The 15,657-nt window shown below is 46.5% G+C and overlaps 1 protein-coding gene across 3 annotated transcripts in view; it reads left to right on the top strand.

The window, feature by feature from the left end:
- LOC146785200 (fish-egg lectin-like) overlaps positions 1–15,657 on the top strand; it is a 211,976-nt gene that overhangs the window by 75,625 nt on the left and 120,694 nt on the right. Inside the window, exon 1 of one of the 3 annotated variants that reach the window (XM_085634091.1) lies at positions 9,665–9,983. The exons of 1 other annotated variant lie outside the window; for it this stretch is intronic. In XM_085634091.1, coding sequence (XP_085490217.1) covers positions 9,863–9,983 — 121 coding nt within the window. In that variant the 5' untranslated portion in view covers positions 9,665–9,862. Of the gene's footprint in view, positions 1–9,664; positions 9,984–15,657 lie in introns of those variants that run through there. One more of the 3 variants, XM_085634090.1, reaches the window with a different exon arrangement.

Raw genomic sequence — 15,657 nt, 5'->3', positions numbered from 1 at the left:
TGTGTGAGGAGCCCTGGGCGCAACAGAGTGAAGGGAGGGATGTAGGGGAAAGGAATCAACACGAACAGCCTGGTGCCTGGCCAACGAAAAGAGGGGAGCGGTGCAGGAGCCATGAAGGTCCACAGAGACGCTCATCGCTGTGAAGCCTGCCTCATAGCACGCAAGCGCTATGCACCACCCCACGTGATGGAGGCTGGAGAGACGGAGCACTGAGGCAGGAAGGATGCGTCTCTGGCTTTTCAAGCCCCACCATAGACTAACTCCTCTTCCTCTGCCGAGCCTGTGACGCCGGCCCGAACACTGTCACCCTTCTGAGGAGGCCACAGGATAGCGCTTGAATTACACATCCGCAACGAGGCGCGCAAGGAGCTAGCCTTTATGCATTGAAGTGACTGGCTCATACTGGCATTGGTGCTTATTGTTATTACTAATATACGGAGCTAGGGCGTTAGAAAGGCCCAGCATCGTCTACGGGGCTCCTACAAGTTCGAAATTGGCGTCTATATCACGCGCATGCGCATTTCTCAGTGCAAGAGCCCTTGTATTTTAGTGGATCTCAAGCAATATCACCATAGACAAAAACCCACAGCGCCTTTTTTAACACTTTATTTAATTATTTAAATATTTATTTTACTGGCAGCATCGTCTTTGTGGAGCGATTATTTTTTTGAAAGAGCACACGGTTCACAGAGCAGGAAACTATTTGGGTAGATAAAATAGATTCCAAATTAAACAAATGCAAAGAAACGTCTGATTTTAGCACGACCTTTTATTCGCAAAAATCAAACAGCTACCCATGGGCCGGAAGGAGTGCAAAACGAGTCTGATTGTTGAACATATCTGAGATGTGTCTGTTTTTCAAATGACTACGTCGTTACGTGTTTTTCATTTTCAAAAAATGCATTCTCGCGGTTTCGGCGTGTTTAGTTGAAGTGAAATTCCGGACATTCGCTAACACTGATAGATTTGTTTAAGATTATGATATAATTAAAATATATCTTTGGTCATGTATAAAAAAAAACCTTCAAACTGAAAATTCTCGCAGTGCTTTGATACTGTATGATGTCACTGTTAGGTTACACGAAGAGGCCCGCAACAAGCGCCTTACCCACTGAGCTATTGTGCCGAATGCGAACGATGTCTACCCGGGAAGAGCGATACAAGCGTTTTATTTAATGAGCATTATTTTCAGGTGAAACAGGTTAGATACACGTTCAAGAGTGCCGTAGAGCTATGCAAAGCGCAGTCTTACGAAAGCCTGATCCGTGACGTCATGCGCAATTCGTCGAGGAGTGGGTCGGCCCTTCCTGAAATTGTCTGAAACGTTTGGGGTTTCCTTGTGTGTTTATTTGAAGTTTTCCAGCCCTTTTCCACGCACAGGTGGGTGGTGTGTCTTTTTGTACCTTGTGTGTTTGTCGGTTCGGAAGTTGTCGTTGCTTACAGGAGTTTGTGCGCCTGCTTTCAGGTGTGGGAGCTGCAATGCCAGGTGAGGGCTGGGTGTGTACCACGGCGGCGGCTCTCTGGGCTGGGGTGGGACCAGCGGCTTTCAAAATACCCCTGCCCACACACACACCGTTGTATAGCTCTGTATGTACCCCTCCCTCCCCCCCCCCCTTGGAGGTGCTGGGGGGGTCTCTCCTCCAAGCTGAATATACCCCCCCCTGCCAGCTATTTCCCTTCAGCAGCTCCGTGTACATGCGTTATTACATTGTGTCTGTGTGTGCCCCCTAAAGTACACGCTGTCATAAAATAAATGGTGCGTATAAAAGATGTGCTCCTTTTATTCCACCAGTGATGGATATGACGCAAACGTGACCCGGGTACGCAAGCAGGGGGGACCAGTAATCGTTGATTGTTTTAGGGGACAATGGTGGGTGTTACTTAAATGTTGGTGTCTGGGGCTGTTGATGGGACATTAACCCCCCCCCCCCCGGTTCCAGAACTGAAATGTCTTCTGTGATGTTCCACAAGTGCGTGCGGCAACGGGACAGCGCACTAAGGCCGTGGGGTAGGCGCTTCTGAGTGGAACTTGTGCCTGTAGTGCTGCACTTTGGTAATTTGTAATAAACCGTAAGACTAAGTATTGAAACGTAAAACACATAAGAATAAGTAGTCTTTTTTCTGCTTGAAGGCTTGAGAGTCTGCCAGGGTCTCCATGTAGACCTGGAAGTGATGGGTGATTCTAAAGGACACTGAGGGGTGTGTGTGTGAGGGGCGGGGGTGTTGGCAGGGAGGATGGGGCCTGGGCAGTATGTGGGACGCGGTGCTTCAAGGATCCTGCCAGGTGGTGAGGTGTAGGTGAATGGGGGGGGGGGCTACTGTCGGGTGGTGAGGTGTAGCGTCACTGCGGTGTATGTTACAGGCCCCTCCCCCCCCCCAGTTACAGCATTGTCGGCACGTTACAGGCTCTGTCCCCCCGTTAATGCACTGTCTGCAAATTACAGGCTCTGCAATCCCCCCGGTTACCGTACTGTGAGCGTTACAGGCTCTGCCCCCCCCCCCCCCGGTTAATGCACTGTCTGCAAGTTACATGCTCTGCACCCCCGTTACTGTACTGTGCGCATTACAGGCTCCCCCCGTTACAGCACTGTCTACATGTTACAGGCTCTCCCCCCCCCCCCGGTTACGTGCTCTGCCCCCCCACCCCCGTTACAGGCTCTGCCCCCCCTTACAGGCTCCGCCCCCCCCGCGTTAACGCACTGTCTGCGCGTTACATGCTCTGTCTAGATTAATGCACTGTCTGCAAGTTACAGGCTCTGCACCACCACCCTCCCCCGGTTACTGTACTGTGCGCGTTACAGGCTCTGCCCGCCGCACCCCCCCTCCACGCAGGTTACAGCCCTCCGGCCTGTGTTTAGGGGGAGGTGGTGACGACATCAGGGCTGCGACTCCGGACTCAAACTTTGGCTGCGGCCTGGCTTCACAGACGCGCCTCCTTGAGGCCCACTCTAGGCGCTGTGGGGGCAGCCGGTGGGTAAACCCCAGTGCAGAGGCACTTGTCAGTCGACCCTATTGCACCATTCATTTCACCATCAGCTGATGACGTCAGGGCGGTCGTTTCCGGTGACTTTACCTTTCTTTGACTTCAGTGAGAGGATTTGTGCGACAGTCATGCTGGATGATGGGGTGAGCTGGAGGAAGGCGGTACAGAGGTCTAATTTTCTAGCACAAAATGTAAATGTCTGCAATCTGCTTGTTTGGGTATTTACAGGGCCTTTTCCCTTCGATAAATGTCAGCAGATTCGACATGCCAATATTTAAATGGGGTACGCAGACTTTATTAAACCCAGTAATAAGCTCTGACCCACTGGTAACTGCAGCACCAACGGCAAATGGGGTTTGGGCAGGATTATAATTACAGAGGCATTTGTAATCCGTGCATTAGGTGTCTCTAGGGTTTCAGTACATTGAGTCCTGAATAGAAGTGCCCATTACAAACAAAAGTTTGTACAGGGATCAGAATTGAGTTGTGTGGCAATTACCTCGTTTTCGCACTCACAAAGGAGACCTCGGCAGCTGTAAACGGGCCTCGCCTGCTTAGAATCCCTCTGTGAATTCCCAGCAGGCACAACAACAAGCATTTACAATGCAACGGTCTCGGCATTGTTAAAGTTAGAGCTATTGGCATTGCTCATGACATTATTTTTGTTTATGTTTTTAAAACATGTAAAGAAACGGCATTGTTATTTACAATGTCAATAGCTTAATCTGTGTGTGGGTGCAAATGCAATAGGTCTCGCATTTGAGAGTGATTAAGCTATTGACATTGTAAATAACAATGCCGTTTCTTTAAATGTTTTAAAAACAAAAACAAACAAAAATAATGTCATGAGCAATGCCAATAGCTCTAACTTTTCCAATGCCGAGACCATTGCATTGTAAATGCTTGTTTGAGCAGCCTAGGGGTCCAATTTGAATAGCTCTGCATTGTTCGGATGCCCCTAGCGACCTAGTGGGTGCCTGAGGGGCCTTTCTGGAGGTAGATGGGCATCCATTACCTCTCTTTTATCAACAGCAGAGATGTCACTCCCTTTCTCTCGCTGGGCCGGCCCATTAATATATGCACATTGAGCGGGGGCAGGGGGCCTGATCAAATGTGGCTTTACTTGTTTTCAGGCGTTTCACCAGTGTAGTAATCCGTGCACTTTTTTTTATAAACGCCCTGCTCCCCACCCCTCCTTTTTAATAAAATTGCGCCAAAGCAGTGTTTTACGGAAAGGCAATATGCCACTTTTTTTGGGGCGTACCCGGGCCGATTTTTAATCCCAATGCAACCCTGAACAAGAGGTTCTTACCTTTTCTTTCCTCCCTTTCATTCGTGAAATGGATTAAAAAATAAAAGTAAGAGACACTTGTTAAAATATCGCCTTTGTCTGTCATTTTTGTTCCAAACTGCAGTGTCAGGAGGGAAGGGCATAAATACATTTATTTAAAAAGGTTCTAAATATGGGAAAAATAACTAAATAAAGCAAAAAAACAGTGGCCGCAAATTGACCAGATTGGTTTCACTCCAAGGTCGGATTGGTAAAGTGGGCACTCGGGCAATGGCCGAGGGGCTGGTATTAGAGTGACAACCGGGGGGGCAGATGGGGGTGGTGGTTCAGATGCCACCAGAGGCCCAGTGGGTTCACGAGTGGCCTTTCTGGAGACAGATGGGGCTCTATTTCCTCCTTTTTACAGACGGGCAGAGGTGTCACTCCATCTCTCTCGCCGGGCCGGCCCATTAATGTAAGCAGGGTGAGCAGGGCAGAGGGCCTGAGCAAAAGTGGTCTCACTTGTATTCAGGTGCGGTTCACCAGTGTGAACTTATCCATGCATTCTCATTAAAGTTAAGAAAAGATGCCTCTGTCAAAGACCCCCCCTTCTTCCCATACAACTTCGCCAAAGCAGTGCTTTGTGGAAAGGTAATGAATAAATGTGGGTCACTTTTATTTAGCGTGCCCTGGCCTATTTTGTATTCCAATCAAACCCTGTTTTACTCACACGCAAACACATTGGCGCCACTTTACAGAGTGGGCCAGTTAAAGCACTACTTTCGTTTTCTCCTCTTTCCTGGAATAGCAGCTTTGAAAGTGAACGCGCACATGGCACGCTGAATGTAAGGAAAGCATGCTGTGCCTGCAGTAGGGCAAAACCCATTGAAGAAAATAGTGCTTATAGACCAATTCAAACATACCCTGTTGCAACAGAAGTAAAAGGGCCAGTCGTCATGGAAGGTTTTAAAAGACAAGGCGGTACTAAGGAGGGACTAACAAGGCTATTCAGGAATCACAAGCCTGAATTGACAAAAGGACAACAATAGAAGCCAATGAAAAATATGGACAGAGGGGGCGGGGCTTCACATCATTAACTCTATAGAGCATGGCTAGCAGAGCAGCGCATGCGCTGCCCAGGCACTGCCTAAAAATTCTTCCAGGGTTTGGCATAAGCATGAAGAGTCTTTTTGCAAGGCTGGAATATGTAAAGTAACTTCACTAGAACAGCCCAAGTTTTGCAACGCTTTCCTCTCAATTTCCAAACCGCTAAATGAAGTTGACAGATCTGCCTGAGCAATAAAACTAGAAACCAAAGAGGACTCAGACTGTACAGAAGATTCAATGAAGGAACATTGGGCAACTCTCTCTCAACAGCGGAAATCAAATTGGACGTGGCCGAAATGGAACAATCAGGATCACTGTTGCAGATTCCCTCTGTACCCTCACAACCAGCTTCTGGAGCAGGGGTAATGATGGGAAGGCGTAATATGTCTCCTGGGGCCAAGGTATTGAAGTGCTTCCACCCCACCAGCCTCTGCGCAAGCAGTCTATACAAAAAGGAGAGCATTCTCCCGAGATGCAAATAGATCCAGCGTTGGGTTACCCATCCTGTCTACCACCCACTGAAAAGTCTGTTGACTGAAATGGAAATTAAGTGACGAGGAAATGTTTTGACTTAGAGCCTAATTAGGAATACGGCTCTCCAATGGACTGCCATGGCCATTGTGGCAGTGTGGGCACTGCTGCACTGGCGGTCCGATCACCCTATTACAAGTTGGGTGGTTGGACTGCCATGGGACCGCCACTACCGCCCAGGATAGGAGATCATTGGCAGTGTTGCGGCAGTCTTGATGCTGCAATATTCAGCAGCACCACCAACTATATTACAAATTTCCTCTCTGGCACGGTTTTCATGGCGGTGGGCTTGTAAATATGCCCCCAACTGTGGGGGAGAGGAAGCAAAGGGAGCCCTACAGAACCACCTCTGGCCTCAAGGCCATGGGGTGCATGCAGGGTGGCACATGATATGCCCCCTGTGTGCATGCACCACAGTTCCTGCACGGCATGGACTGTACCAGCCCATGCCGTGCAGGAACTGCCTTTGACGCTCCCATTGCGGTTCCTTTTTCATAGGCATCACCTTGGGACCGCCTCGGGACCGCCCGTAAGAGGCTAAAAAAGTTGTAATTTGGCAGGTGGTGTCAGTATGGATTTGGTGTTCTTGCAATGGGGCAGTGGTATGGCAGCCCCGCTTTAAGACCACCAAAGACATAATTAGGCCTTGAGACCGTCTGCCTAAACATTAGTAATCTCTGGGATATACATAGCTTTTAGGGAGTATGTATTGGCCTCTGCCAAATTCAAGATCTCCGATGCCAATATCGTAAGCCTTTGAGACTTTGTGCCCCCCGACTGTTGATGTGTGACTTTGCCACCTGATTGTCCAATCTGATCAAGAACGCTTTCCCTAACAATGCAGTGTAAAGTGGTATCCCTATGGCAGCCAACTCCCTCCAATTTGATGGACTTTGTATTTGACCAACTGCCTTGTGCCTCTTGGTTCCAGAAAGCTGCCCCCAAGCCCCACTAACTGGCATCTATCATCAGAACTACTGGCAGAGACTCCAGTATGTGAGTGCCCTGATGTAAATTGCTGGACTAATAATGGAGACACCAGAATCTGTTACTCGTACTTCATTGTGTCTGGTGACCAGTGGCAAAGAATATGTAGAACCAAGGATTTTAAATGGAGACAGGACCAGAGGACTACTGCCATACAAGAAGCCAGCAACTCCTGCACCCGTAACCAATCTCTGACTGATGACTTTGATGACGTTTTGATTTGTAAAATATTAAGTCCAGGTGCTCACATTTTTGTAGGAGGCCACACCCAATTACTCCACTGGCTCCACTCAATTCCTCCATTGGCTTCACCCACATCCTCAATTGGCATTGCTTAAAGCCAGTTGTAATAGCCGATCTGAATTTCAGCAAGGGAGCCTTCCTCAAGTAAGGTTTTGATAGAAGAATCCCCCCACCCTGTGAGCATTTTGAAAAAGATGAAATCAAAAGTGCATTTAAAGCACAATTTTGGAATAACAGCACATATAATGGAGGTCTGCAAACTTCACATATCCAAGTCAGAAATGTCCACCTGTGCAGGCTTCTGTTTGGTTAGCTTATTTATATGTCATGCTGTGAAAGCCTCTGGCATATGCACATCATATGGGCAGCTGTTATGTGCCCAGTGTTTCAAACCTTTGGCAAATGCATATTTTGTGGACAATGAGTTCAAACCAGTGCAGGCTTCAGGCAAATGCACATCATGTGACCAAGGCACACTTATACAAATTCTAAATGTGTTTACATCTAAATATTAAGAAATAGTGATCTGCCTTTTAAATACTGTAAAACAGCAGCAGTGCACTAATATCGCTGCAAATAGTCTTTGTGACACCCTTCCATTTCCCATTTGAGAGGTGCTGTTTTGATCTAAAACAAACTTTATCAATGTTACATGAAACATAAATGTGCAACATGTCTCTGCCAAATGTCCATAATAGACTCAAATATCACCCACATTAAAAAGGAAAACGGTACTTAATTTTTTTTAAAGAATTAGACTTGGTAATGTGCAAGGCTTTCTGCAGAACAGAGCTGTCTTTATCAGCGGGGGGGGGGGGGGCCTGTAAGGCTGGGGCTGAGGGCCTAAGCCCACTTTGCCCATGCGTTAAAACGTCTGTGCTGCTAGGTAGGTCAAGGGTTTCTGTACGCGTAGTGCTACTAAAAGATCTGCACGAGAAATGGTACCTCAAAGTACAACTAATGTAAGAGGATACACGGATGTGTACTGCAAACAAAAAGCAAAAAATGAAGCCGGAGGGAAACTGAATTAAAGGGAGTCAGAAAGGGATAGAACGAAAAAAAGGATACAGAATGAGTGGAGGCAAACGAGGTGGAAGCATAGAATGCTAATAGAGATGGGAGAACAAGAGGGAAGACAGAGCCTGAAAGAAATCGAGGTAATGAGATTGATGAAGAGAAAGCGAGTGCTATGAAGGGGGCAAGCTAAAGAGAGTGATAGAGACATATGGAAGAAAGAGGAAGATGATCTGAAAAGGGGAAATGGAGTACATCTGTTGAAAAAAAAAAGTAAGTTGGGGAAGTTGAGCAGGCAAAGAAAGACATTAGACAAGAGTGGATGGACAGGCAAAGTAAAGAGGATGCGGATACACAGGAATGGAGGCAGAAAAATGTGTATTGTTTTGCCAGTAACATTTTTGTAGAGAATGTTGATGCCCCTTTTCTCTGGTGGAATGCTGGTTAAAAGTAAACAATGATGCTCATGATGTGGGGCGCTCTGGTTTTGTATGGAGCAAAAGTTGATAGCTTAATCAATTGATGGTTTGCCTTAATCACACGGAAAACAAGTCACCCCCACGTCGCCATGGAAAGCAAGCAGTAATCAAGGTACTTTACTGGTGTTGCTCAAAATCCATCTAAAGGGATGCAGTTGTGCATTTACTTGATCTACATTAGTAGGGAAAAGTCTAATCCAGTCATGTGCTTTCGTTTTGGTAAACTGTGTAATCTCGGTTTACTGCAATAAGTATAATTAAAGTCAACCAAGACTACATATCCCAGAATGCACTGAGAAAATTCAAGGCGAAAGTCCTGTCTCAAGTTACAAGAAGTCATCCAACTCCCCTAAACATGGACCAGGTATTGAACTGTGTTGATGCCTCAGCACTCTGAGCACCGTGGGTGGTGGGCATCGTGTAAGAAAACACCCGTCGGGGTGAACTTCACACCTGCCACAAATGAGAAGTTTGCTGTCGGTTCTTGTAAGTAACTTGGAGAAAGTGCCACCTTCAGTGGCCGCACAGGGCGTGAAAAGGAGGGAGAGAAAGCGGTTGTGCAGGGACATGGAGTCTGGTTAATGGTTGATGCAAAAGTCAATACAAACAGGGATCCTGGCTATAAAAATGAGGCTTTTCCGCTTCATCGTGGATGATGTATTCTGCCTGCTCTTTGATGATATGTTTTTTGTTTCTACTAGTGTGTCTCAGAAGGATGTGGCCGCTGTCTCCCCACAGACCCTTTGCCGTCTCACAGCGTCCACGTTTCCCAAGAGGGTGCTCCTTCCCAGGTTCAGGGTGCAGCCCCCACCCTGAAGCAGGTGGGAGGCGAAGACCACGATGTTCCACCTGGAGCAGGGGCAACACAGGCCCCCCCGCATCCCCCGCAGTGCGGGGGGCCCCAAGCTCCAGGGGGCCCCCGATCAGCACTGCACTTCGGCCGGGGAGCTCCTGACAGAGTCCGGAGGGGGCCCCTCCACGTACCTTGCAGGGGGCCCCCTCAATTATCATTACGCCACTGACCTGGAGGGGTTGTACATCTGCATTGACTCCGATTCCGGTGGCTACTTACTCAAGTGGCCCCTCCAGTGTGTAGGCCTCATTGCCAAACCCTCCGTACCGCTCCTCAGCAGCTCCTCGAGGCGGCAGAAGGTGAACTGAAAGTTGCGGTAGTCTGGTCGCAGCGCCGTGGAGTTGAGCTGGTCAGCATATTCCCAGCGTCTCCGAGCTCCTCTAGCCTGGGGAGAGATGACGGTGGTGAGTGCTGTGGCTCGAGGTGGGCCGAATAAAACCCTTGCAGTGCCATTTATTGGAGCTCTCTGCGTCTGGGCTTGGAACATGCACCGACCAGCAGGAGACGAGAATGAAGGTACATTCATTCAGGTGTTTGTAATCAACCCAGCTGCCCGCCTTTCAAAAAGTCAGATCTGGCGAATGAGGCAGAATAGATGGGGGAACATTGTAACGTGGTTACCGCTGCTGGGGAAACCACTTCTTTGGGAACTATATTGCGCTACTTTTGAGGTTGCACTTTTCAGGCATGTGACAAATCTCCACCATTAAAGCATACTTGCTTCACACTAGCGCACGCATTGCTACCAACATTAAATCATTTACTTACGGCCTCAGTGCCTTATGGCCGATCGATTGATTGACTAACTAGCACTGCGCTGCAGCTCCGCAGTATGCTGGGGCGGGCAAACGTAGGGACATTCGCATGGGAGGAAAGGAAACATTTGACAATGCAGCGCCAAAGACGAGGGGGCGGGATATTTTGAAGCAGTCATCGTATTGGACTAGTGCTACTCTGACGGCTAAGTCACGTGGCAGGGACCTAACCCAGGCCGTTTCTGTCGGTGTGTGCGTGCAGTCCGTGTGCCTCATGATTGGGCGGTCGCATTGGAGAAATTTAAATGTTTCTCTCACAAATCCAGCCCAATCACGCAACACTGAACCCAGGCAGGCATGGCTTTACCGTGCAATATCAGCTCTTCACCGGGGAGACCTTGTGAAATTAATGAGCTGATATTGCGTGTGTAGACCCGTCCCTGAGAAATAAGTGCCGGTGCTGAGCACCGGAAAGCACCGGCACAAATTAAGCTTTGCCGCAAACTGGAGATGACCGTCTGAAGAAGACTCTTCCTGTCCTAAGGGAGAAATACTATTATTGCAAAGCCCGTGTAAAAAAACGCCTATTAAACTGCTCCTGCAAGTTGGTGACAATAGTGATTTTTCCTCATTAAACATGCATCCCAAGGACATCAGGGTTGTCCCTATCTTCGTGGCATTTTGATGAGCCTTAGAAGTAGACGAGGCCACAATTAGCCAGTCATCAAGATATGGACACATTTGATTATCCCGTAAATGAAAATGGACTATTGCAGGTGCCAGTACCTTTGCGAATACTTTCGGCAAGGAAGAACCTTGAATTAATAATGTTTGTTGTTCACGGCATAACAAAGGTACCGTTGACTCTCGCAGTGCATCGGGACGTGAAAATAAGCGTCATGCAAATTCAGGGTCATTAAATAATTTCCTTTTGAAATCAAATGGATTATCTGTTAAAGAGTTACCATCTTGAAGGGGCTCTTGCAAACGGATTTGTTGCGATCGTTCAAATCCCAAACTGTTCAGAACTTGCCCCCTGGTTTTGGCTTCTCAGAAAAGTATAGAGTAGAAACCCAGGTGTTGTTCTGCGGGAGGCACTGGACTGATGGCCCCTTCTTGAAGGAGGGATTGAAGTCCTTGTAACGGAGCGGTTCTGTTCACCACATTCTTCGCGATGGGAGTGCTCCTGAAATGTGGCTCTAGGAGATGAGGAAGAAACTCTAGACTGTATACTTGCTGAACCATGTTCAGAACCCATTGGTCCTTGAAGAGTTTCTGCCGAAGTTCCAAAACGTGGCTTATTCTTCTATACTATAATTGACTGATTGCCATTTATTTTGTTGCTGGGACTCCTGGGCATGCAAATGAGGTCGGGATTTCCCTGCTGCCACAGCTCCCAGACCTCAAACCCAGCCCTGAAAGATCTTCTTTTCCTCCCGCTGTCTTTTTAGTCAATTCATTTAACTGAGATGAAACAATTTGTCCCTCATAAAAAGCAAGCAAGGAACCAAAGGTTTCAGAGCTTGTTCCAATTTCCTTGACTCAAGCAACCATTGTTGATGACTTGCAACTTAAGCCCAAGCAGCTGTAGCCGAAGACCACAAGAAATCAAAGGAGGCATCTGAAAAAACAATGGCAATACCTCCATGTTGGCCCAAATGTCAGTTGGGACATTTTGATCTTTCAATCAATCATATAACACCTGAAAATACTTGAGCATTGTCTGAGCCGCAAGTGGAGCATATGTGGTCAGGGCCGGACTGGCTGTAGCGGGCACTGGGCGTTTCCCAGAAAGGCCGCCAGGATGGGGGCTGATTTTCGGCCTTCGGGGGGCCGTCTTTGTTGCCAGGGGTCAGCAATATCGGTACCCTGTAACAAAATCGGCCAAAACAGACCATAGCATACAGCTCGGCCGCACCCCCAAACCCCCAGTGGGGCTGGCCGAGCAATTTGCCAAGGCCGGATTCAGTTCCCAGTCCGGCCCTGTATGTGGTGGTTCGAACGGCAAAATGCAAAGCTGCATATGACCTTTTGAGTGAAGCTCCCACCCTTTTATCCACCAAATCAGACAGCAAAGCTTCCTCACATGCCAATGAAGCAGGGGTCGAAATGCTTGTCAAAATAGCATTACCTTTTGGGAATTGTGTAAACGTTTCTTCAAATGTACATGACGGATATCTCTTGGCCAGAAAATGTGAAACATTTGTCTTATCGATCTATTTCTATTCATTTAATTATAAGGACTCAATAACTTCATGGACTGGCAAATCATCTATTTCTAGGAGTTTTGTAAAGTGCAAAAAACTCCTCATTCTGCCCCTCCGTCTGTTAAAACCCAAACATAGTCCTGATATGCTGCAGCATATTCTGTAAAGCAATGCCCTGGGCATATCTTTCTCTCTGAGAGGAGTCTGCATCATCCTCGTCATTTTGCAGGCATTTAGCTCATTTTTCAGGGGCAGCACCAAAGCTGCGGCTACTGCCTCACCAATCAGGACTTGTAACTTAGTCCTTGATACTGAGAACATGCTTTCTTCACCCCCTGCATCCTCTGCCGTGGCTGCTGCCGACGTGCCTGGCTGTTCCTCCACTATTACTATATTAGTGGTCAGTAACAACTTCCTATTTATGAAGGAAACCTAGCAAGTTGTTCTTGTGTCGTGATACCAGGACAAGAGCTACATTTCATGTGCACGCCTACTACCTTATACACGCCCAAGAGCACCATAAGGTAGCGAGACAAGATCCTGGATGAATGCACTCCTCAGCACAGCTGTACATGCCTGTGTTCTCCCCCGCCACCACTGAAGCACATGAGCATAGCCGCATGCACAGCAGTAGCAGCTTCAGGAGGCCGCTAGAGTAGACCTCTATAATGATAAACATTAAAGGTAAAATATACTAATATGCTTACATACAAAATGCATGTAACGCTGCACAGGGGAACTGATTTAGTGCACTGATATATGCTGCCACCAGCTCCCCTACTCGGCGTACCTATGGTAGCGTTGGCTCCGACAGAAAGAAAAACAGGAAATGAGGGAGGCTCCTTTAATATGATGCTACATGTTTTGTGTATAATTTATAATCCAAAGGGAATGAATCACATGTTGTGAGCAAGCCAGGGTCTATGAGTGTTGTACAAAGGCCCTCATACACTCTAACCTGTGGGTAGCGGTATATCATGATTATCTGCTTGAAAAGGTTAAGTGGTTGGCTTTGTCATTGGGTCCTTTTCCGCCCGAGTTTCCCGTTCTCCAGGCAGTCAACCTTCCTCCACCTGGAGGGAGACCATCTGGTTCTATGACGGTCGTGATTTCGGTAGTGTTAGCAGAAAAAAGTGGGAAGATTAAAAATACCCGCTATCCTGTACTCTGTGTTTTATTCGTCAGGGAAGGGTAAGATTAAAAACAGATGTGTGGTGCTCTGGTGGATACGTAAATGGTCCACCGCACCTATAAAATGGTAGTTTCAGTGGTCGACATGTTTCAGTCTGTGGGTGTTTCTAAAGATCGGTGGACTTTCATCAGGACCTAAGTCGTAGCGATATCGAGTTGGATCGCTTTAACAACCAAATCAGATAAGTTAATGTCACTTACCCATCTTCATCATTATTTCATTTAATTGATGATATGAATAGGTTAGGGTTCTACCTATTGCTTAGGAAAGGGAAAAAAAGAAATGTGGAAAAGGAAAGACATGCATATTGTTGCTTCATATAGAATAAATATGGTGTTCCCCTATTAGTGCTGGGATTATTGATGCCATTTGCATACGTGACACAATTTGTCTATTGTATTCAAGTAATTGCTCCTTATATGTGACAGTAAAACCTTAATATTCAAAACAGGGATCGATCTCAAGAAGGCATGCGGTTATGTTTATTGGTATCAAGAGGGTACAAATGGATGTGGTAATTCAATGTTTTTTGCTAGGGTAGTGAGCGCCAATGGCTGCGGATGTTAAATTGCCGTCTAATGGAAGAGAAGCATGTCAACAGTCATAATCCTTCTTCAACCACATAAGGTCATTGTGCTTAACTCTTGCTAAAGGGTGTGTTTAAGAAGAAGAATATCACTGTGTTGAGGTACTTATTAACATCGCCTTTCAAATCCAATTATAAATTGAGAAAGACATGCATTAAGAAAATCATTACTACAGTCTTTATGTTCATGTTGTGGTCTTTCTAGGGGCTTAGTGGTTAGAATGCAAAAGCATGCAAACATTAGTGAACTCAATAGTACCTTTTATTGGAGTTTAATTAAACTACGTTAGGTGTTGCGGGAGCTCTACAATAAAAAATGAAGACAGGCATGACGGTGATAGTTTTGCACACACTTTACCATGGATCGTAGCTGTTGATACTTTCACAGTTACCTCTGAGGTGCTACTTGCACGTCCTGGTTGTAGCTTCCTACAGCAACCTGGAAGTTATCATCTGCGGTCCGGGAAGAAGTGCTCAAAAAAGGGAGGGTTCGCTTTGGAAACTGAAAAAAGACTATTCAAATGTCCATTCGGAGAGAAAGACAGATTTGATTTTTTTAGACAAATATATGTAGGGGGCATAGGGTATAATTGTGCATACGTGATTTGATGTTCCCCCAATATTAATTACTGCTTGAAATTATTAAGAGAGAGGTGTTTGGAACACCACGTGATTAAGTCAAACGTCTCATATCGATGTTATTCTTTGTGTGATCTATATGCTATGAAGGGATAAGACAAGTTTTCCCATGGTAATGTGCAATATTATGTTGATACTATGGCATTATATGGTGTGTCCATTGTAACAGAGGTGTCATAGTGGGTTAAAAAAAAGGGTCTTCTGGTAATTTTCTGTTCTTGTTGTGCTTTAGGCACTAAGTTATTGAGCCATGTGTTGCTCAGTGTTTCAACAACAGCCAAGGCATGTTGTTGTTTATCCTATGTCGTGTGTCCGTAGATGATATACCCAACGTTGTTCTTTCTCGAAGAGCATTCTTCCTGCGTTTGGGTCTTGTTTGTTATCTAGAGTTTTAATGAAACCCATTCCATGTCCTTCATGGTGTGGTTCATAATTAAGACATGTCCTGCCTATATATTTCAGTTGGCAAGGGCACGTGATCATGTATATCACATGCGTAGTGTTGAAATTTGTGTGCCATCTGAGAGACCAGACTGTCATCCGTCAACTGTGAAGTGTTGTTTTTTTTGGTCAGGTGACACACAGAGAAGTGGCCACATGGGTGGTGTCCTTGTATAAGTTGAGTTGTCCACAGCATTGGGTTATACTCCCTCTGATTTAGTTTTCGTCTTGTGAGGACAAGGATGTCACAAATGTTTTGTGTTCTCTTATTGGCAAATCTAGGTTTGGGCCATTGTAGGTTTCCTGACATGAGAATGTTCCAGTTTTTATTGATTAGCTTCTTTGAAGCTATGTTGTACGTAGTTACACA

The sequence above is a fragment of the Triturus cristatus genome, chromosome 11 (genome assembly GCF_964204655.1).
Source record: "Triturus cristatus chromosome 11, aTriCri1.1, whole genome shotgun sequence".
NCBI classification, from domain to species: Eukaryota; Metazoa; Chordata; class Amphibia; order Caudata; family Salamandridae; genus Triturus; species Triturus cristatus.
Note: the sequence above shows the minus strand (reverse complement) of the source record. Positions and strands in the feature narration are given on the sequence as shown.